A 25449-nucleotide genomic window follows, 5' to 3' on the forward strand; every position below is an offset into this window, starting at 1 on the left:
CAGTAAGCAAAACACTTCTTTTAATTTTCATTTAACAATAGTTTCTATCATAGAAGTTTTTCACTGATTGGAACCGTTAAAATATCAAGGAAAAAAAACCTTAAGAGGGAAGGTGATTGACCAGTAGTTTTAATGGAATGGAGGTGGTGGATCCATGATTTGTTGAAGTGGTTCCTTAAGAATGGATGTGGAGTAGTCGTTAGTTTTTCATGATTTTTTTGCATGGTAATTGCACTCCATGGATATTCTTAGATATGTAACACGTGCAATTTTATTTAAACCCTTCATTGAATTGATTTTTTACCTTAGATGGGATGACTTTGCTTGGCTGACCCCTTGTTTGTCTTCCATGTACAAATAAATTGCATGACATCTGAATTCCACTTAATATAACATTAAATCCCTATAATTTCATTCTTAATTAATACTAAAGTCCACTTATTACAACCATAAACTTACAAACTACAACAATGATAACTTCGCATAAAATAGCATCACAAACACTAAATTATCGTAAATAGAATGAAAATATTATCAAAGAGCTTATTTTGATGTATTGCATCAACTCTCTCCCATTTGAAAGAACTTTACTCTGTAGGGTTGATGTAGCAAGCAAAGTAACACAAAGTTCCAACACCAAGTTCATAAGGGGGTAGGTAAAGTTGATGGAATTTTTGTGGGGGTAGGAGGATCTACAAATGGAAGCATGAGTGGTGGAATATTTTTGGGCATTTATAACACTACAAATAAGTACGACTGCAAAGTAGTATCTTTTCCACCAAAGGGTTAGAGCCAATTATCATGATTTGTATCTCATTTTAATAATAGCAAATCAAATTCTTTGAAAAGAGGATTAATAGTCATGACAATTGGCAAACCCAAATCAAAATCAAGTGGACCAATTTCTTTATATACCATATCGTAAGTGGTTGGGGTAAATTAAGGGATATGCACTAAAATCCTATTTATATGATTGTTCATCTTGCAACATAATTATAACATTTTCAATATTACTCGTGCACTTTGATATAGCACTACTAAATGAAGGTTATGCAAGTGTTGTGCTTGTGATAATGCAACATTTTCATTGGATGATGATGCATGTCATCTAGGTCATTTAGGTGAGGTGATATTTGGAATAAGCCATTTAGAGAGAGACATGCACATCATGGTGGTTTTTGAAGTTTATGAGTTTAGATATTGGAGATTTAAAGGAATGGTCAATGATGAGCTAGGGATCACATGAAATGGGTGTCTTAATTGACTGGTCTTTAGAGTACATACCAATGGATATTTCAGATGAAAAGTCATATAGGGGTATCTGATGGTGGCTCATACACTCTTGTGGGGTGATTAAAAGGGGTGTTTCTGCATCATTTACAAAAGTTCGAGTGACATCACAACAAGCATTCAAGCCAAATGAATCATCAGAGGGATTAGGTGCATCCTTGTTTTCACTAATGATAGGTTTAAGGTTTGAGCTAGTCTGGTGTGGTGCCTTTGTGGCTCCTTTTCTATTGATTGGGATGAAAATAACTTGAGTATGTTGCCTTTATATTTAAAGACAGGTGTGATCCTGATACTTATTAGGTGCATCCTTGTTTTTCAGTGGTGATAAGCTTAAGGTCTGAGTAAAAAAAAAAAAAAAGGAAAAAAAAAAAAAAGAAGAAGAAAAGGAAAGCTTAAGGTCTGAGCTAGTATGGCTGGTGGCTTTAGGGTTCCTTTCTCTATTAGTTGGGATGGAAATAGCTTGAGTATGTTGCCTTTATATTTAAAGACATTGGTGAAATTCAAATTATTAATCCAAAGTTTACCAAGAATGATATGGATCTTATCCATGGAAGGAAATCACTTTAAAATAGTTTCTTATAACTACCTAGTTTAATGGAGGCTAGGCACCTACTAGTTACATTATAGGATGTTTTATTACCCCAACTAGGAAAAGCTCTGGATGAAGTTCAGATTTAGGTTGGCTCACAAAATTATGCGAGTGATATAGCATTCAATGTTTTATTATTTTCTATAGGCATCCTATATATTTTTCAATTACAAATTTTATATGCTTGGAATATGTTGTTTGCATTCCTGGGAATCAAAAGCAGATTTCATATTAGATTAGTGTGTGGTCTCTTGAGTTCTTGGGCCGGTAATATTGAGCTTATTGGTCACCATTTCTAACATTTTAGCTATACTCTTGATCCATCATCGCAAGTTCAAATAATGTGATGCAAACACCAATCTAAAAAAGTTTTTTTTTTTTATACAACAACAACAACATCAAGCTTTGTCCCACTACGTGGGGTCGGCTACATGAATCCTTTTTTGCCATTATGTCCGGTTAAAAGTTAAATTCTCATTTAAATCTAATAAAGAAATATCATTTCTAATATTTTCCAACCAAGTCTTTTTAGGTCTATCTCTACCTTTCTTAATATAAGTCAAATCTAATACCTCAACTTTCCTAACCGAGTCATCTGAAGGCCTCCGTTTCATGTGACCAAACCATCTAAGATGATTCTCTCTAATCTTATCTTCCACTGAAGCTACTCCAACCTTTTCACCTATATGCTCATTTCGTATCCTATCTCTAAGGGTTAAGCCACTCATCCACCTAAGCATCCTCATCTTTGCAACACTTAACTTAGTATTATGCTTCTCTTTTAATGGCCAACATTCGGCACCATAAAGCATTGTAGGTCTCACCACCATCTTATAGAATTTTCCCTTAAGTTTGAGGGAGACTTTTCTATTGCACAACAAGCCTGATGCATTCCTCCACTTCAACCATCCAACTTGAATTCTGCTGATAATATCCCCATCAATTTCACCATCACTCTGAACAAGAGATCCAAGATATCTAAAACGTGTACTCTTATTAATGACTTGATCGCCTAAAGTCACAATCCCATCACTAGGTATATTGCTACTAAAATTATACTCCATATATTCAGTTTTAGATCTACTCAAGCGGAAACCTTTAGAATCTAAAGTTGACCTCCATAATTCGAGTTTACCTTCAACTCCCTCTCTAGTCTTATCAACAAGAAGAATATCATCAGCAAAAAGCATACACCAAGGTACATCCTCTTGCATGCAAATGTCTAGTGAGAACATCCATGACTAAAGCAAAAAGATATGGACTTAAGGTTGATCCTTGATGTAATCCAACCGAAATAGGAAAATACTTGGTCAAACCACCTTGTGTTTGAACACAAGTAATAGCTCCTGCATACATATCTTTAATGATTTGAATATAAGCATTATTAACTTATTTCTTTTTTTTCATCTTCTAAAAAAAGTATTTTTTTATCTTAATCCTTAATACACTTCACTTGAACTAAATCCTTACTACTACTATCTCTTTGTTTATCTAACTTATACATATATCATTCTCCCTTCTTAGTATCTAATCTATTATATAAATCATTAAAAACTAATCTCTTTTCATCATAAATAGCTTTCTTAGATTTCCTACGAGCCTCTTTATTTCTTTCTCAATTATCAGAATTTTTACATCTAAACCAATTTTTATAACAAATCTTCTTATTTTTTATCTTTTTTGGCACATTTGAATTCCACCACCAACTATTTTTACTATTATGAGCTTTTTCCTTCGAAATTTTAAGTACATCTTTTGCAATATTCTTAATATGACAAGTCACTTTTAATGAGTACATCGATTAAAGGTTCAAACATGTGTATCGTCGGAAGCATCGCAGATCGATGGCCACGATTCAGAGTTTATATTTCTACTTGTTTATGCATTTTATTTTCTTTATGTCTTCCTACATGTTGGGGCCCTGAGGGCAATTTGGTCTTTATTTCTTCTTGTATGTCGAGACCTATATATATGTGTCATTTCTTTTGTAATGGGTTAATGAATATTGGAATGAAAATCTTGTTTGTTAGCTTTTTCTTCTTCTTCTTGTGGTGCACTAGAGAGGAGAACGAGAGCCCAAGGTGAGGGTGAAAGCAATACCCACCAGTCATTGGAAGAGTCAGTGACTCGTGGTCTATCCCCATCATTCCGACCCCTTCCTCCCCCCCAACCCGCCGGCCCTAATCCTCTCTTGGCCGTCGACTACCCCACCTCTCGTTCCCAAGCCTCTCCACCACCGGTCTCCTCCCCCATCCCCACTTGTTCGAATTTTGAAAATTCAAAATTAATTGAGTTCTAAAATTTCCAAGTTTGGCAAAGCCAAATTAGGAAAGTTTTCAAATTCAAATCAATTTGAAATTCAAATTGAAGTGGATTGCAAAATCAAGCCTTCTAATGCAAACAAGCAAATTTGGAAGGTTCGTAACTTGCTCCCTCCTCCTCCCCTCTCCCTCTTGAACCCGCCGACCTCACATGGCTTTCCCCTTCATTAATTGCCACATTAAACCCCTCCCCCATTTGAAATTAAAATTACTTTCAAATAAATCTACCTCCCAAATTTCAAATTCTGAAATTAATTTCAGGATTTATTTAAAACTCCTCCTCCCTCTCTCTTCATAACCGCTGGCCTCCCCTCTTGGCTCCCCTCTTTAATTCCCCCATTTAATACATTAATACCTATGATTTGAAATTCAAAATTCAAGTCATTTCCCTTCCAATCTAATCAAAACAGAAATTAAAATTCAGATTTTGATTAATCCCCTAAATACTCCACTAAACCTAATTTTCTCCAAACGCTAGCCCATCCCACTTGCACCCGCCGGCCTCTCCCTTTCCCCTTGGGAATCCCGCCGCCCCTCTCCTCTTCTTTTTCCCCTTCCTTCACAATCTACAAGTGCTCTCCCTCACCACTACATATTTCCTCCCTTCTCATTGGAATATTCTCCAACGTCAAGCATGCATGGCGGATCCTGAATTTGAGTGGGGACTTGTGTTCGACGCCGACGGAAATCTCAACATCCTACGATCTCCGTTCTTTGACGTAGGATTTGAAGACGACGCCACCGTTGGGGATTATTTGGATCGAGTTGTCGCTACGCTTGCAAGCGTCATCGACCGTCGACTTCCAAACTACGATTGGAGCATCGATAGTCAATCACTCCTGCCATCCTTGCCACCGTCAACCTTTCCGTGGTTCCAGGCCATTGGGGTTGCTACCGTCCTCGTGGCGTCGTTGGGTATACTAAAGACCTTCTTCCGCTAAGCCTAGTGTAGTTGAGTGATCCATCCCCAAGGTGAAAATTCTCATTATTAAGTTGCAGATTGTTGATTAATAGCTTTTGATATTGCTACTATCTTTGGTTACCTAGGAGTTTTGGTTAATCTATGTGTACTTCTTCGCCTAAGCTAGTTGAAGATTAAAGTTCTTTGATGAATTTGCTTGTTATTTCAATAAGTTATTAATTGATATTTAATTGTCAACTATTCTTAAAATTTCTTAAACAAGCTCCTTTGCACATGGTTTTATATCAACTTTTTTCCACATAATATTGGCAAAAAAGTGACTTGTGAAATAGACTTTTTCCAAGCACTTTTTTTTTTTATATTTATGGAAATTATGAGCATTAAGTAATATTGAAATAGATGCATAAAAAGTTTTGGTAAGCCTCTAAACAAAGTTGCGGCAAGCAATTTTTATATGCAATAATATTGTGTAATTAATTTTACGAACAATTATCAAGTGAATATGCTTCACGTGTTGAAATTTTTATCCACAAAAGATTATTAGGTATCTAATTTTGAGTATATCTCTCTTTTTCTAATCAGTAACTCAAGATAAAAAGTAGTTTTGGTTTAGTTCACTTATGATTAGTTTGGTCAAGTTGTAGTGCTTAGTATATTTGACTACACAAATCATCTCATAAGCTTGCTAATTATTATAACATCATCTAATGTATCAAGTGCAATAAACTTACAGTAAATTAAGGAATTAAAAGGTGAGAATGTAGAGGTTATCCTATGGAGAAAATAGTTTTCACACATGTTGTGATGCCATCTTGAAGAAACCTTGATGTGATTGCCTTGATACCCTTCTTTCCAATCTCTAATATATAGGCTTTTAGCTTTGATATTTTAGAATTGATGGGGAATTGGGCCTTGAGCTAAACAAGAATATTCTAGCTCTCCTGCCTGCTATGTTGAATGGATGAGTGGATGGTGGCGAATGCCTTTGGAGTGGTGTTGTTGAAGTGGTGTAAAAGAGGAGAGGAATTGCTATGGTAATCGAGAGGTGTTGCTTGGTTACAAAATTTTTAGTGGACTTAGTGGTGTTGGGGTTCGATCAAAACCTGTATGGTGCAAATAAGAGTAGTCGGAATGTGATTGAGTGATTAGTAAGGGTCGGATAGGGTGTGGAGGCTTGGGAAATGGGGTGTTTGAATACGCCAGGCACAACGCAGGTAATATGAGAAATAAATTTGCACGACATGTAGATATATCACTTAATACATATTTGCATAAAATATCTTGGTCAGCTATTCCTTTTTTAGTTGAAATATAAAATTAAGTTAATGTTAATTTCAATTTTAGATGTCATGTTAACTTTAATATCATATAAAATTACACCTATTCCACAAATGGGCTGCTGAATTTTGTGTTTGTTGGGCATGGGGGCGTCTACTTTTAATCCTCTCCTCTCCACATGGCTTAAAACTTTTAGACCTATCTATGATGTCTGCGAAGTCGTCCAGATGGATTAAAGAAATGATAAAAAATGAGAAAGATAGATGTGTGATGATAGGAATCTAGTAAAATTTTAATATTAATTAGATAAACATTGAGAGTAGCACTTACTATAGAGAATGTAGCAGAAAGCAATACTTGTTGGAGTATGTGTAATAGAAGATATAGTTATGATAAGGCTTGTGATAATGATTCTTTTGAACTAAAAAATTTCTCATTAGTGCGTGTTTTGGGAAAGCTCTTGCAAGCACCATCATTAAATTCCTATATACATTCTTCCCTTTTGCAAGATTGTGTGCACGTTTATATGTTCTGGCGAAAGTCTGGTAAGCATCATCGTTACCTCCGGTTTCTTCCTTCCTCTTACCTGTTTAAGCAAAGCTCTAGCAATTATCATTACTACTTTCATTTTGTTAACGGGAGAGAAACCAGGCTGTACTAGGAGTTGAGTGGAACCATGTTAAAGGTTTCTGAAAAAATAAAATAAAATAAAATCCGCTTTTTGGTTTTATTGATCTATGAAATCTCAAGCATCCCTGGTTATTTTAATTGAATATTTGAGGATCTGATTCCAGGATAATATATGAAGAGATGAGTTCAATTGTAAAATGTACACTCTCAATAAATGATATAATATTGCATCTTAGGGAGGTTTTCTAGCATAATATTCGGACTATTCGGGACTCTGTCCTCGTTATAATTTTGTTGTGGTCATATGTTCTCTTACGATATTTTTCTTGCATATCAGTATTCATTTACCTTTTTGTATCCTTCGATTTAGGATTCAAAACTGTTGTACCCAATTTATCATGATCATATTTAATAGGATCTCTTGGTCTTTGCTGATCTATGTTTATTTCCAGGTATCTCGATCAAGTTCTGTGCCTCCAAATATGCGGGACACTTTATATCAAGGATTACCGCCAAGCATAAAAAATGCCTTACGTGCAAAGTTGCACTCCCTTCAGGTAGAAGAAGAGGTAAAACTCTACTCCAGTTTTATATCAAATCATTGTACAAGTTTCATGCAGATTTAGTTATTTATTAAAAAACATGTCTCAGCCTTGAATCCTTCTACAGATCACAGTTGAACAGATCAAAGCTGAGATGGACAAAACTCTACGATGGCTTGTTCCAATTGCCAATAACACAACCAAGTAATTTATATTACCTATAGCTGGTCTAAATTTTTTTCCCGTCTTCTGATCGGATCTTGTATCTTTAGCTGACAGCCTAATAAAATCTAATTATGCTTTATATGTTTGACATTATAATTTATTATAACAGAGCTCACCATGGTTTTGGCTGGGTCGGAGAGTGGGCAAATACAGGGTACCTCTCTTTCCACTACATTATCCATGAATCAAGATGTAATGACATTAAAATGGTGGTCCATTAACTGTTTCCATGTATTTACTTGTTTTAGGACTGATTTGAATCGGAAGCCAGGTGGACAAGCTGACTTGATTAAGATACAGACTCTTCACCACGCCGATAAAGTCAAAACTGAATCATACATACTGGAGCTAATTGTGTTGCTCCACCAACTCATAATTCATTCAAAACCAGAAAATGGAGGTTTAAGATCTCCCATAAAGTCCCCTATTCGTTCTCCGACAAAAAGAAGCTTGACTATAACTTTGCCTGAAAGCATATCCACCACCTCTACTTTGCTCTCCAAGGAGGATCAAGAGATGCTGCGTTATGTCAACTTCAGAAAGCTGATTCCTGGTATTAGCAAAAGCCAGGAGTTTGACACTAACAGGTCTAAGCCAGACAAACATAGCAGGTTGAGTAAAAGCAACAGTCATTCACCAACAACTGCAAGCAAGAAAGACTTCTATCCTTTGAGAAGGCCATCTCTACTACCTGTTATTGATTTTAACATTGATAAGATGAAAGCTCTTGATCTAATTGATAGAGTTGATACATTAAGAAAATTATGAAATTGAATAAACACAGCAGTGTATACTTCTTATATAGATACACATGCCGGTTAGCTCTAAGCGGCCTTGTAAGATAAGAATGAGCAGTGATGGGTGGTTTTGTATGTGATAAAGGGGTTGGAGCTTGATATTTTGTAATATATATGAAGCATTGTTTGCAACATAATACGAGGAAAAAAAATGGTGCAGCCTCAGTTTCTACTTTTATTAGCTGCTCCAAGTTTTCCAGAAGTGCGAGGTCTCAGGATGATTTAGAGATCAGTGAGTAATCTTGATAAGCGAAAGGTTTTTCTTTTTTTCTGCATAATGTACAGCTTCACCAGGATTGATTTGGTTTTTCCTTGCAATTTTCGCAATGTGTTAGAACTTTCCATTAATCGCTTGTGAAATTGTTAGCTCAGCTTGGCTGCCTATAGAGGTTTTTTGCTTCAGTGGAACTATCTCTAGAGTTGTGGAATGTGTTGTTGTGGAGCTGCACTTTTTATCTCAGAAGTAAAATATGCTATGCAGATTTAATTTTGAGTTTAATTTTACAGTTTTTTTATTAATGCCATTTTAAAAGTTTTATTATAAATATTTTATTGGCATTTTTGTTTATTACAAAGGAGTAACATCTAAATGCTTTATTAGTTAATGATACATTTTTTTATATGATTAAATTATAATAAAATATATAGCGGTGGTAGTAGGATTTTATGTTTTTGTTGATTTTTTTAATTATTATTTTCACTATTTTCTCTCAATATTTGAGTTGAGTTTAGTCTATTTTTTAAAATAATGAAATGTTGATAGAGGGCCATGATGTAATTTACATTTTTATTTTGGGGATTAAAATAAGATTGGAAGTGCATAAACCGTTCTTATTACTCGACTCTCTTACGAATCACACATGAATATGTGATAAAACTTGAAAGGATAAATTGAGGAATAAATGCTTTTAAGAAAATGCTAAAAGTGATATATGTTCTAGACAAGAATTGAAAAAAAAAATGTAAAGCTTTATTTGGGGAGAAATTATTCTGTGTGGTCACTGAACGCCGTTCGGCGGCGAATCAGGATGCGCCACGCCACTTTTTGTTATATATCGGTGTTGTGTATCTTTGTGTACAAGGAGATAGCGCATTCTGATTCGTCTCCAGACCATCCGGTTACCACAAAGAATAAATTTTATGTACTAAAATTTTGCTTTAAGAAGCAGTAAAAAAACAGTTCCAAACGAAACCTAAATGACATAACTATGTATAATAACTGATGAATTTGGCCTTATTTGTCAAGTTAAGAAAATTAATTTTAGAAGATAAAGAAAAATATTTTTTAAACTTAATGATTACATAAATAGATTTAAAATAATTTATTAAGTGGTTTTTATGTTATGAAAATTAATGCAAAGCTATCTCTACCAATTATTTTTATGCTTCCAATTTCCAAGGCTTTCCTTGTATTGGCCAACATGTGAATCAATGCAATGGGCTATAGCTTATTTCAAGGTAGACTAGGGCATAAATTATTCTATCCTATTATCTATTAACATATGCCCCTACACCCATCTTCATCTTGCCTGTTATAGCCCATTTTTACTTCGTGCTGTGTCGGTGGATTGAGCCCTTTGTTTAATTCTCCATTTGAGGAAATTAAAGTAAAATTTCTCACATAATATTTTCTTTTACTTTTATGTTAAATTTCTCACATAATATTGTCTTTTACTTTTATGTTTAGTTTAGTCGAATTGTTCAAAACTCATCTACATACTAATATAATGAACTCAGATTTAAATGTGTTGCATGTTAGAACAATAACAACCACATAGATAAAGAGAATTCTTTATCTAAATATTTTGAACGAAGATCCAACATAAGGGAGAAGTGCAAGAATTGTAAGAGATACTAGAATTTTTATATTACAATCCTTTTGAGAAAGAGAAATATCATTAGTTTGGCCTAGATAAAATGTTTTATCTAGTTCTTATCATTGATTATAAAAAAGCTCTTTTTTGGTTGAAGACATTGATTCAATATACTAAATATACAAGTGATATAACATATTGCATGGTTGAAATTGGAAGAGCTTTGTGGCAATGGAGTTATCTTTACGAATCATGTTCTTTTGAGAGGGGGAGAACAATGACCAAGAAGTTTAGTGTAAATCCTAATATTGAAATTGAGAGTTAGAATGAGAGTTGATGACATGCATAGAGATTATTTGCGGTGATGGGTGCTAAAGCTAATGGGCATTGATGTAGCCTGGTAATAATGGCCAGAAGGCTATATGATAGAGGACCATAATCAAGTGATGGTGCTCCTGCTATTCTTGCTTCATAATTGGTTCTTCCACCATGTCCTTTATGTGGACAATCTATTACCTTTTGTCCTTGTTGTCCACATCAAAAACATCATCCCATCAAAAGGTAGCATTGTCCTGAATGTCTCCTTTCATAATGAATGCAATCATTGTAGCTGCTGGTAGGGACTATCGATCCTCTCATTGAATCACCAGACCTGCTTCTCTTATCACTAACACATTCCTTAACCATGCTTGATTCATCTCTTGTCCTTCTCCCGCTCAGTTCATACCTTAATGCAGGTATTGCCAAAATAAAGTATATCAATCTAGCACTTTCCATCAGCTCAATGAACTACTGAATCCATAAAAGTACTAATGCATTCCTCAATTCCCTATTCAATCATTATAGAAATCTCTAATATTTTCCTTCAATATTGGAGATCAAATGAGGAGCGTACCTAGCCAATGCCGTAAACTCAACTTTATATTGCATCATTGTCTTGCATCCTTGTTCCAATCTTATGAAGGCTTCTTGCATTTGCCTTCGGGCTAAGAGAGGAACAAACCACATTTTGAACACTATAGTAAACTCTTATAAAGCAATCTCTGTATTAGTTTCCCTTTAAAATATCTCTCACTGTTGTTCTATCTACCATCTTTCAACTACACTTTCAAATAGAATGACAGCTAACGGTACCTTCTAATTCTCCAGGCTCTGCATAATAACAAAGTTTTTCTCTATCTTAAGTAATCAATTTCTATAATATGAGATTTTATAGCTCCTTTGAATAGTGGCTGTTTCAACTTATGAAATTTCTATAAAAGCTTATCCTCAATTTCTTCCTTACTTCTAGCTCGCTTGCTTTGTATATCCCTCATTACCTGTGCCATACCACTAGATAGCTGCATAACCCTGACTGATGATACTGAAGTTGCACTATATTATTCAATATGTATATTTTGCTCTGGTATAAAATTGTCTGAATAATACACACATATAAGCAATTACCTAAATCTACCCAAACCCTACCCGATTTACAATCAATTTATATAACTCTAATAACATTCATTTCTTCCAAAAACCATACTATGATACCATATTTTTTCATGCCCTAGAATTAAAATTAAAAAATTATACATCTTTTATGTTTTTGTAGAAATAACAAGAATTATCTAATTTTTTCAATATAAAATACGAGTAGAAATAAATTTAGTGATCAAAATATCAATATACATATGCATTCATTACACTACCAATCATTTACAAAAGTCAGGATTCATATAAATACAACATACTGTTTGCTCACTTTAGAGCTCAAAAGAATGACTAAAAGACAAAAAAATAATAAAACTTGAAGATTTATGTATCTGATCATCCTCACACTCACGAACCTCTTTCATGACCTGAAATCATTAACTACATATAATATGCTTATGAAACCCAGCATGTCACAAAAGCTCTAAAATTGAACTCGAAGCATGGAAAATAAACATTATGCATGAATTAATTTAATTCAAAACAATAGTAGTTAACATGATTATGAATATATGCATGAACAGTAAAACACATACAACAATCTTAAATCCTATAAAATAGTATAGTACAAATGTCAAAATAATAATGATATAAACCATTATTCTTAAACTAACTATCATTGAAATATTATCCAAACAATAAGAAAATTAAATAAATAATTAAAAAAGTATTTATAAAAACTATCAAAAATCTATAACAGCATAGTATTATTAAGGGATCATGTAAGAAAGTACATAATGGTTAGTTATTCTTAATTAGTAACAAATCAATATATAAATCATATATTTTGTAATGGTAAATTGGTTGTAGTAAATATCAGCATTTAATATGCATGTTCAATTAGTGATTTTAAATAAGTAAGAATTTCTAGATTGCATGGTATTTTTCTTATAAATAGCCTAGTAACAGCAAACTTGCAACAACTGGCTTTCAGTATTAGAGTCGTTACTCTTACCCATTGGCACAATTATAGCTCTAAATAAGTAAATTACATGAATCAAAGGATAACACTATAAATAATAATATTTAAAGAAAAGCTCACCAGACCAGCATCGTGTATAGGTATAAAATAGTCTCTAGCAACCCTCATTAATAAACTAGTCTTTCTTATTTTTATACACATAAATTATAAAAGTAATATATAGCTAATCTTCATTCACATGCTTATATTCAATCACAATGCTTACATTAATAGTATAATCTTATCAAAAATCCAAAATCACTATTCATATACAATTCATACAAAATGTAATAATTTCAATTTTAACTGATGAAAATACAAAAATAACTAGTCAAAATGACTTGAATTAATAATACTACAACATACAAAAAGTTATTCTGTAGCAACTATCATGCCCTAGAATCTAATTTGAAAGAATAATTTTTTGGTATCTTTGAATAACAATAATAACTAGAGCTATCCAATTTCTTTTATCAATAGTATAAATATCAACATAAATGAAGATATTGTTCAAATCATTAATATAGATCTATATTCATACTATAAAAATTATATACAACACCTAGGAGTTATACAAATATAACACCCCTCTTTTCACTCCTCAGTACAAAAGAACATTTGAAGATAAAAAGAAGCAAATAATGGAAAAACCTAGGAAATCCTATAATTAGTCAATCTCACACTACCAATTATCTTCCCTAGCATAAAATCATTTAAACTGTATATAATGAGCTAGAAAGCCCAACTGTCACTAAATCCTATAATTGAACTCAAAGCATAACAAAGAAGAAGTATACATATGATTATGTATCTATATAGAAACAACAAATCATATACAATTGTAATAAACCTATAAAGTAATAGAAAAGTGCAATATAAAATCTAATAAAATAGTATAATAAGGAAACAAGAAAAAAATCTAAACTACTAAACTAGTACGAATGCCAATTTAATAAATAAGTCATCATAGCAGTACTATCAAATTAATAAAAAAATTATATAAATCAATAAAAGTAAAACATCTATAAAGACTATTAGAATTATATCAATGGACTAAAATTATATAAAAGTAGACACAAAATATTTAACTATTCTATATCAATATCAAATTAGCATTTTATATCACATGCTTGATAATAGGAATTAATAATAGTAATAGTAAAAGTGAATCAATAGTAGTATCAGTAATAATATCAATATCATCAATAATAATATCAATATGCATAAAAATAATGACAAAATAATAAAATAATACATTAATAATAATCAGCATAATGATAAAATAGTACAATGGCAACATTGCATTAACAATAAATTAGTGCAGTAATATGTATTCCGATAATTACAATAAATAAGGAGTTTTGTCTAACAAGGTATTTTTTTAGTAGTTAGTAAGTCAGTAATTAGTAACTGTTGCCTCAGTAAATAGAGTTATCACTCTTTATCCATTAAAGTAGAAAGAACTCCTTATACTCTCAATCAATGAATCATGTGAATCAGTACAACCGAACCACGCAATTTAAAAGAAAGTTCGTCGGCCCACCATCATGTACAAGCCAACCAATCTTAACCCAACGTAAGAAAATCATGAGCCTTCGCTTATTTTCACACATTATTATTATAATATTATAAGTGTAATAACAATCAACTATTAACCCATCACATACCCATATTTATTTGCAATGCTTATATTAAAATACAAAAAAATTATTCTTTGTAAATTATTCAAAATAGAATAATTTTTATTTTACATGATGAAATTATATAATCAACTAGTTAAAATATCTAGAATAATCAATACTATAAGATACAAAAAATTATGGTGAAGAAATTCACTAAATTTGGAGAAAATAAACCAATATTATTTGGGAAGAAATTGAATGGTTGAAATCTAAATATTTTAAAACAGGAATAGGATAAAAGTCACCCATGATCTGAGTAATTTTTATAAAAGTGATGAAGCAAAACAATAACCAAAAATCTAAATTTTATCTTTCCCTCGCCAAAGTTGTTACAATAAAAAATATTCTGTAAAAGTCAAGTTAAGATAAACCAAATGATAAAACTCAAAATCTTTAAAAATAAGAGTCTTTTAGAAGTTTCCTATAATGATCCGAGAAAATTTCATAAAAGTAGTAAAAGGAACTAGAAACAAAAAATTTCATAAAATTGTGCTTGAGATATGAATATAAATATGCCCTTGAGGATATAGTCAAAATCACCTCCTAGTCCTAATTTGTTTCTCATATGGATGATAGGAAGAATGTCATTTTTTCTTATAATATTTATGTGTAGGGAATTACTTGTTTAATTTGTAAACGATGCTTCCCCTAGTCTTGATATACTTCTTGAAAGTTGGTGAAATAGTAGATGGAGAGAGATTGCCCTACTATATATGTATATAGGATGTTGACTTTTTGAGGTTATAACAAAAGCTATTCTAATTAAGAATTAAAAGCACTCATGATAATAGATCTATAGAGAGTTTTTTCCTTAATTTTTTTATGGAGATCCAACATACACCTACATAAAGAGAGAAGAAAAATAGTTGTAAGAAATACTAAAGTTTTTACATGAAAAACCCAAGAAAGGGAAAAATCATGAAACATAACCAAGCTAAAATTATTTCACTATAGAAAATTATTACTTACAAATAATACCCTTCCTGAAGAGAAGGCATTAATTTAATGTAATAAATATAAAATATATAGAAGATATTATGTGGTTGAAATTTGAAGACCCCTGTGGTATGTAAGCTATCATTGAGAGAATATTTATTTGTTTATTTTACCATGCTCCTTTGAAAAGAGGATTTAATAAACCCAAAGACCAACATAAATCCCAATATTGGTTTTCAGAGTTAGAGTTGATCTCGATGGCATGCATTGATCTTATAAATGATGAAATACTTTGACATTATTAAAGATGGTTGGTGTTGAAGTTAATGGATGTTAGTGTAATAATGTGACAATTATTGATAGAATGTATGATATATGACCATAGTTGAACAATAATAAATAAAAGGCTATAATCAGGTGATGAATGATGGAGGATGGTAGTCGAATAATAATGGTCAGAGGATAAGAGTTTGAGATGATAATAGTTGGTGGTTGAAGGACTATAGTCAGGTGATCGTTCTTAGAGGGTCATAATTAGATGACATTGGTTGGAGTGCCCTAATTGAGTGATAGTGGTTAGAAGACATAATTATGTGATGGAGTTGAATGATTGTAGTCAAGTCAAGGGGATTGGAGGTTCATAGTCTGACGATTGTGGTTAGAGGATCATAGCAAGATGATAGAGAGTGGAGTACCATAGTTGAATGATAATAATTCAAGGATCATAGTCGAGTGATGATAGTAGGATGTTAGAGGAATGTAGCTAGAGGATGAAGGTTAGAAAACCATAATCAAGCAATGATCGTTGGAGGGATAAAGTCACTCAATAGTGTTGTAAATTTAATCCAAGCACTATGATTTTGATGATAACAAATATTATGGTGTCTGTTATTACTTTCTCCTGATTCTATGATATTCTAGTTTGTTTTGTGTGTACTAACAATTTAGGAAATCAGTCCAACATTCACTTGCAATTTTGATCAGCTCAAGACTAGGTACACTATGGTTACATTATATATTTTAAATTTTTTATGTATTATTTCCTTTCTTTAGCCCTATCATATAATTTGGTGGATATTAATATTGAGTAACCTTGCACACAGATAGGGGAAGAGAGAAAAATGTTTTGAGAGATTTCTTCTTAGCAAATTATATTGTACAACTTTGGATCATACTATATGGCTTTAGTTCATACTATACTACTTTATTTCATACTATAATATCTATTATGATATGTCCTAATTATAGTCGTCAATGGTTAAGAAAGATACTTATTTTATACTGATTGTATGGTACAATTTGGTTTTTATTACACACCCTAATAAATATGTTTCTTAATTAATCCCTCAAAATTAAAAAAATCAAATCATGACATTTATAATTAGCAGATCGTATTGTATAATATTATTTATATAATATGACTGACAGTGTAATACTTGGGTCGTCTGAGAGGTCATACTAAAAAAATTAATAATTTAATACTGATTGTACAATATGATATCCATAGTGCTGGATGATAAAAAATGTACAAAATTGGTCATCCTAGTGATCATACCAAATGAAACCTATGATTTTTGCACTAATTATATTGTACGATGTCCATAATGTTAGACGATATGTCGTGTAAAAATATGGCTATCCAAGAAGTCGCCTTAAAAACATAGAAGGAATTTCTATAGTTTAACCCAATGATCTAATGATTGTATGGTATGAAGTGTTATGAATTCTAAACAATTCGTATGAATGACCAGTGGTTGAACCAAGTATTGTACTAATCTTACTGTATGATGCTTGTATCATACGATATGAATATAAGATGGAACTCTTGAAAATTAGGTTTCTTAAAGCCCACCACTTAACCTTTTTCTAATACTCTTATTAGAAAATCTTTGGATGTGTAGACTTCGAGAGAGAGAGCCTTGAGGGAGAGAAGAAGGAGAGTTTGTGAGAGAAGAGAGGGAGATTTTTTTGAGGGAAAAGTTCTGAGCATATGCACAAGGTTTATTCAAGCAAGAATCTTGCCTAATATCAACAAGTATTTATTTAGATTTTTTGTGGCTCAGAAGAAGAAGTTCTTTAGCAAAGATCGTGGTTCTCTAAATGTCACTTGGAGGGTGAAAATAGAGTTGTGATTCTCTGACCATAACATGGAGGGTGAAAATAGAGTTGAGGTTCTTTGCTTGTGAATGAGTCACAGTTTTCTGCCACATCGGGTTGGTGAAACAGTGTCTGTACATGCTTTTCCACCTTGCTATGAGAGAAAAAGGAGAGTTACTACTATTTAGTGCAATAGTTGGAGAGGGAGTCTCCAAGGAGTGGACGTAGGTCAAGTTGACGAAACCAGTATAAATTTTGATGTGTTTATTTTGATTATTTCATGCACTTTATTTCTCTGTAATTATGTGTCATTGAAAAATCCAATTTATTTTATTATTGTGAAATTTTCTTATTTCCACATCTGCTCTATTGATTATCGTGTTTGGGTGTGAAAACTTTTTAAGAAATTTCTTTTTATATAAAGAATTTGTTAAATATCCAATTCACACCTCCTCTTAGTTAGGCTCGGGCTAGTTCATAAAGGTTTAACAACCTTTACGAACTTTCAAGTGGAATCAGTGCAAGATTCAAAAATTAATTTTTAAATAACTTGTAAAAAATGATCAATGGATAACTTTAAAAATTGTAATACTATAGAAGGATGTTCAATCACACGACTATCTTTATTTGATAATATTCCTTTTGATTTCTGAAAAATTTTATTGGAATATATCGATTATCACATGTAGATGTTAGTCCAGCAAGGATATTCTGCACCTTCATGTTAAGTAAATGAAGTTAAAATTGAAATATCTTTTTTGAATAGAGTACAAATGATTGAGATTTAGCCAAATGTAATGCTTAATGCCTTAAATATTTCTTTTGTGCTTTGAAATCTAAAGATTACATGTGTGTATGTACTTGTACTACTGGTAAAAAAAAAAGGGATAGATTATGCATTTCTTATGAAGGAACAAGTGAAGTGAAATAATCTGGATTAAATTTTTTTCTCCATCATTATGAACACTTTTACATGAAACTTAGTGAATCAATATTTAAAATGTATGCTAGGATTACACAAATCATCACATCCCTTCATGCATTAGATAAAAAATTATCAAATTCTAAAACATTCAATAAGATCTTGCATTGTCTACCTAGTTCATATGATGCAAAAATAACTACTATTTTAGAATCAAAGGATTTAAATGTTTATTCTATTGATAACTTACTTGGATCTCTAATAGCCTATGAATAAGGCATAAGTCAAAGGAATTTGGATCAAGAAGAAAGAAACAAAGAGAAAATTATAGTCTTAAAGGCTAATGATTTGGACAGTTCCTCTAAAGAAGGAGAGGAAGATATCTCAATGATGACTCAACTGTTCAGAAATTTTCTAAATAAAAAATAAAAGCATCATCAGTAGTGGAGCAAAGGTAAGAATTATAAAAATTTTAAAGCTTCTTATGATATTATCTATTATGAATGCAGGAGACTAGGGCATATTTAAACTAATTTCCCAGATCTTAAAAGTCACCAAAGTAAGGAGGAGGTCAAAGAAAAAGCTAAGTTTAATAAAGATAAGGAAAGATCTCATAAAGCTTTTTTTAGCCAACACAGCTTCTGATTCATCTGGAATAGAAGCAAAAGAGGAAGTGCCAAATCTATGCTTAATGGAAAATAATTATCTTGATCAGTCTGATCAAGATGTGGTACGTCAACTTTCATATAATGAATTACTTGCTATTTCAGAAAAGATTCATTATTCCATCATGAATTTAAAATAGAATCATGTTAGCTTGAAAATTGAATGCTTAGTTCTACCAAATGTAAATGAAATTCTAAGAAAAGATTGTTCTGATTTAGGTAAGGTTCATATGACTTTACTGGATGAGTTTGAAGAATTGAATAAGAATTATACAACTTTATCTAAAACATATGATTCTTTGAAAGCATTACATCTTGATTTAAAATAAAATATTTAAAGTTTTAGAAGCATATGTTAACATTTTGGATCTTAGTGAACTCTCTTTAAAAATTGAAATATCTGCTCTTCAGAGTGCTAATAAAACTTATTTAAAAAAAGTAAATGCTTTTCAAAATAAACCTACTCTTAAGCACTCATCATGTTATGCATCTCATAAACCTAAGATGAGGAGTAATAAGTATCATAGGTTAGTTAACCCTTTTCCTGATGTTAGATTTTATTCCTATGGCATGTTAGGACACATTGGCCGCACTTGCACAATACACCATAGAACACATTTAGTATGAAGGCCTAAATAGCATCATCCATAGCATGACATGCATTATAAAGATTTATCCAAGTCTAGGAAGGGACCCAAACTCACCTGGGTTCCTAAAATTTGTTAACCATGATCATTTGATTTAAGGGCTATCACAAAACACATTATGAGAGCATGTGGCTTTTGGGCTCGATATCTTAAACTTATTAATTGAAATCAACCATTCTTGATCTTCTCAATTTATGTGATTTTTTATATTTTTTTGTGATTTTATTTCTCATTTTAATCCTTAATTATTTTTTGGTGATTTAATTTCATTTTTTGTACTTCTATTTGTGTTTTTTTTTTCTTTCTTTTCTAATTATCATTCTTTATAATTTTGTTATGATCATCACGTAAATCACTTCACCGAACCTCACTTTTATTCTTTCAAATCAAAAAATGTTCCATCATCTATTGCATTGTACGAATCACCATCGCATTGTATGAATCACCATTATATTGTACGATATACACAATAGTGCTTTGGTGATAACCCTTAGCTTAATGGACAATCCATATTTTTTTTTATCATTTATAATTGTACTGTATGAGTTCATGTTTGTCTAGAAGATACACGTGTCAATCTAGATTGGGATGGATTCATTTTGGTTAGTATTATATTTATTATTGGTCATACTGTACGAGTCGTTTAGTCAAGGGTTGTACTTCCTAACTCCTCAGGATGATCTCCCTATCTCTAATCATCTGGTATGATGTCTTATCATACTATACGATTAGAAAACCTTTTTTACTTTCATCTGACTGAATTAATTTCACATAATCATCCAGTACGATCTCATTATCATCCTATATAATTTCATGACCATACTATACGATCTTATGGAATTCAATTTAAATAGACCCAATTCATTTAATTTCTTCACACAATCCTTCTAATCCTTACCTCTTGAATTTTTTTTCTTGTAATGGCTAGTGGTGGAAAATGTAATCGTCAAACCCAAGGTGGTTCCTCCTCTTGCAATCTTACCAATGACCATTTTTTATAGCTTCTAGTTATGCTGCCTACCGCAAATTCAAAGAAGCCAAAATCACTCCTTCTAGGATTCTCAACCAACAGGCCTTAAACTATATGGTAGTGAATCTTTTTAACTTCATTTCACACCAATTCTTTCCCATCTTAGCCTATCCTTTCCATTCTAAAATCCTCTATGAGTACCTAACCAATCTTAGGATCAGTAGAGATGCCATTGTAATGGCCTCCCATGTCTGTAGTTAAAATAATGAAATAACCAAAGAAGACATAGAGATTCTTCTACAACTAAACACCCAAGGAATTAGACATCTTGCTATAGCCTCTAAATATGATTTTGATTGGTGTGCTGTAAATCTCTTGCTTAGAAATGCTTCTTTGAACTATCAATAACCTATGTTTGTACTCTTAATTAAAATTCTAGGGTTATCTATCACGTTCTCAAAACATCAATCATCCCTAAAGCTAGAGATCGAGTAAACATTACCCCCTAACTTTTATTTATCACTTACATCATCATGTCAAACACCCAAATGAACAAAGCTCAAATGTTGATCGATTACATCCAAAATCTTACTTATATTTGACTCCCATCCACTAGAAGAAAACAAAACATTGCTCTAGGACATGTCATTGGGTACATCCTAAACAAAAAAAATATAATCTCTCATATCGTGCTCCTCCTGACTATAACCTAATCTTCTTCATGTATGCCTCTTTTTGTATGCTTTTTTTATAAAGAATAGGAGCCAAAAGAACTACTATTTGATGAAGAAGGAGATGATGCCTTTGTAGTTGATCCTACAACTATACAACCTCCTCATCACTACCCATATAAGGTGTTGATTTAACATTTTGATAGGCTTGAGTTTCACCTAGATCAGCACCTAACCTAACATTAGAACGAACTGGGTTGGTTTAGGGAGCAATTTGGAACTATCTAACAGTAGTACACCTCTTTTCAATAGAAGTATGATAGCATAAGTTAGTTCTTCCAACCACATCCACATCCACCATATGATCATGATCCACCTTTGTTCTAATTTGTTCAAGTTATACTTTTCTATTTATGTATATTAATTGGTTTTTTTTGTTATCTTTTACATTATGTATCACATTTTCTTTTTAATATCTTTTTGAGTTGTAATTTGTCTTATTGTCATCTATTGTACTTTTTTTAATTAAAACAATTTTGTTTATTTTTACTATCAAATGGTATTTTTCTTTCAAGTGGGTTCTTGTAATTTCTTCAATAGTGATTTATTTTTTATGTTTTTGCTTAAGAAATCTTTAGACAAAGAAATATGTTTTTTCTGTGTCTTATTATACGAATGCACTTGTATTGTATGAATGAATTTGGATTGTACAATTGAACTTTGATAATGGTGCTCTTTTCTTTTTGTAATAAAAATACTTATATTCTTACTTAAAAGTTTAAATAATTAATTACTAACTTATTTAAAACTAAAAGGATAAAAAATTCATGAATTTACATATTTCTTTTATTTTATTTGCATGTTAATTCCTTGTGTGAACTTAAAAATATAAATCAAATTTGAATTGAGATAGTTAAAATAAAAACATATTTACTCTATTACACTTTTATATCATGGATGTATTCAATAATTTTGCAAATAAGATTCATGATTTTTCTAAATTAGGCTATTTATTCCTATTACAAAGATCGGGTTTCTTTTTAAATTATTCTCCCTATATAAGAGAGTGAATTATTCTTCTCTTATATTAAGAAGATAATTTTTACAGCTGAGATTTTTAAATATTTAAAAGGAAGCAATTTAAAAAAATAAAAAAAGGCACAAAATGAGCCCGAAATCAAAATATACGTAATGATACCAAAAGTAAAAGATACACTTAGTGTATCAAAATTAAAAGATGCAAAAGCACCAAAATTCATAAAGGGGAACAAAATGAGCCCAACTTAAATTATTTTTTTATTTCAGCTAAATCTTAGAAAATCTTTGTATTTTATAATATGTTTAATACTTTATTTTGGAAAATCTTTGTTTTTCATGCATCACTTTTATAGTATTCTATTCTATATATTTCATACTAACAGTCTAAAAAGTTTAAGTTTCCCAATTTAATTATTATCCTTGAATTATATTTTTTATTTAAATAAAGGTCTTTAGCTTGTAAAGATTTTAAGTTGGGTGTACAAACTCTAGAATCCAAATCTTTTAGTTGCAATAAAGTCAACACTTATCTTATTTTGTCCTTTCTAGTTGTAGAGTAAGTTTATTATATTTTTTAAGAATGCCCATGAGTGTTATCATAGCTGTGATGTTCTTTCTTTTCCTGGAGTTGTTAGTCCTTTTGAATCTATTTGTTTTTTATTTTTATTCCTATTTCTATTTTTTCCTTTGTGTTTTGCCTCCTCCTTTTTGTGATGTTAAAAGGGGAAGTAGTATTTTGTTGTTTGTTATTATTTTCATATTAAATAAAAAAAAATTTACACACCTTTTTTTCTTACATATGGTTATCATCTAAGGGGGAGTTTAGAGGAAAGCAACTTTTAAAAATCCATAAACAATAATGTTTGTCATCGTAAAAAGGGGAGATTGTTACAAATCTGATATATGCACTATAATTTTGATGATAACAAAAATTTTAATGTGTATGTTATTTCTTTCTCTAAATTCTATGATATTCTCGTTTATTTTATGAGTATTAATGTTTCAAGAAATTAGTTCATCATTATTGTAATTCTGATCAGCTCAAGACTGTGAAGACTAGGGTTACACCCTGTATTTTTAATTTGTTATATATTTTTTCCTTTCTTAAGTCATATCATGTAATTTAGTGGATATCATTATTGAGTAACCATACACACACATAGGGGGAGAGAGAAAAATGTTTTGAGAGATTTTTTCTTAGCAAATTGTACTGTATAACTTTAGATCATTTTGTTTTACCTTGGGTTATACTATACAACTTTTATTCATACTATACAATCTGTTATGCTATGTCAAAACCCTAGTTACTAGGGTTTAAGAAAGATACATATTTTATACTGATCATACGATATGATTAGGATCATACTATACCGTTATTAATATCTTTATTAATTAATCCCTCAAAATTAGACAATGAAATCATGATATTTATGATCACCCGATCATATTGTATGATAACATTCATATAATATGATTAATAGTGTATGACTTTGGTCAGCCAAGAGGTCTTACTAAATGAAAGCAATGAGCTTGTACTGATTGTAAAGTATGATGTCCATAGTGCTAGATGATTAATAATGTAGGAAATTAGTTATCTCAGAGATCATACCAAACAAAAGCCATGATTTTTGAACTAATTGTAATGTACAATGTCCACATGCTGGATGATCGACAATGTATGAAATTGGTAATCCCAAAAGTTTTCCCATAAAAATAAAAGGAATTTATATAGTTTATACCAAATGATCTTATGATCGTACGGTATGAAGTGTTCTGAGTTCTGAACAGTTCATCTGAATGACCACAAGATGAACCTAGCTTTGTAGTGATCATACTGCATGATGCTTGTATCGTATGATAAGAACAAAAGATAGAATTCTTGAAAATTAGGGTTTTTAAAGCCCACTACATATGGTTTTCTAATACTGTTATTAGAAAATATTTGCCTATGTAGACTTTAAGAGAGAAAACCTTGAGGGGGAGAAGGAGATATTTGTGAGAAAAGATTGGGAGAGTTTTGTAGGGAGAAGTTGTGAGGGGATTCACAAGGTTGCTCCAAGTAACAACCTTGCCTAAAATCTACAAGCGTCTATCTGGATTCTCTATGGCTTCGCAGAAGAAGTTCTTCAATATAAATCATAGTTCTCTAACCATCACCTTAAGGGTGAAAATAGAGTTGTGGTTCTCTGACCAACACTTGAATTGTGTAAATAGAGTTGTAGTTCTCTGGCCATCACTTGGAGGTTTAAAATAGAGCTGAGGTTCTTTGGGTGTAAAAGAGTCACAGTTCTCTATCGCACTGGGTTTGTGAAATATCGTATGTATGGGCTTCTCTATCTTGCCATGAGAGCAAAATGGGAGTCACTACTATTAGGTATAATACTTGGAGAGGGAGTCTCCAAGGAGTTGACATAGGTCAGGTTGCCCTAACCATTATAGGTTACGAGGTATTCATTTTGATTATTTTCCACACACTATTTTTTGCAATTATATGTGTTGTTGAAAATTGTGATTTATTTCATTATTGTTAAATTTGCTTACTTTTGCATCCGTTGCATCGATTATTGCATGTGGGTGTGAAAAGTTTTTTAAAGAATTTTTTTCCTAAAGGATCTTTTAAATATCTAATTTACCCCCCTCCCCCCTCTCTTTGTTAGCCTTAAACTATTTCATAAAGGTTTAACAACATACATGAACTTTCAAATAGAGGTTGGCGGATTATAGTTAGGCAACCAGAGGTCGGAAGCTAAAGGTTCATAGTTGAGTGATTTGAGAGTTCATGAAGGCTGTTAAAACTTTATGAATTAGCCTGAGGCTAACTAAGTGGGGGTGAATTGGTTATTTAAATTTTTATTAAGGAAAAAGAAAATCTTTTTGAAATCTTTTTAAATATTTTAAAATAAATAATTTATACAAAAACAAAAATAATTTCATAATGAATAAAATCAGAGATTTCAACCACATAATAAATCACAGAAT

The 25449-nt window shown here is 31.6% G+C and overlaps 1 protein-coding gene across 3 annotated transcripts in view; it reads left to right on the forward strand.

Moving 5' to 3' along the window:
* The window catches only part of LOC110102891, a 30721-nt gene extending 21716 nt beyond the window's left edge, over nt 1–9005 (forward strand). For 2 of the 3 annotated variants that reach the window (XM_028700637.1, XM_020831398.2), the window contains exons 10-13: nt 7483–7599; nt 7700–7776; nt 7907–7951; nt 8046–9005. In XM_028700637.1, the coding sequence (XP_028556470.1) occupies nt 7483–7599; nt 7700–7776; nt 7907–7951; nt 8046–8565 (759 nt within the window). In that variant the 3' untranslated portion in view covers nt 8566–9005. The remainder of the gene's footprint in view (nt 1–7482; nt 7600–7699; nt 7777–7906; nt 7952–8045) is intronic. The other variant, XM_028700638.1, reaches the window with a different exon arrangement.
* The last annotated feature ends 16444 nt before the right edge of the window (nt 9006–25449 follow it).

The sequence above is a fragment of the Dendrobium catenatum genome, unplaced genomic scaffold (genome assembly GCF_001605985.2).
Source record: "Dendrobium catenatum unplaced genomic scaffold, ASM160598v2 fragScaff_scaffold_1564, whole genome shotgun sequence".
Classification (NCBI taxonomy): Eukaryota; Viridiplantae; Streptophyta; class Magnoliopsida; order Asparagales; family Orchidaceae; genus Dendrobium; species Dendrobium catenatum.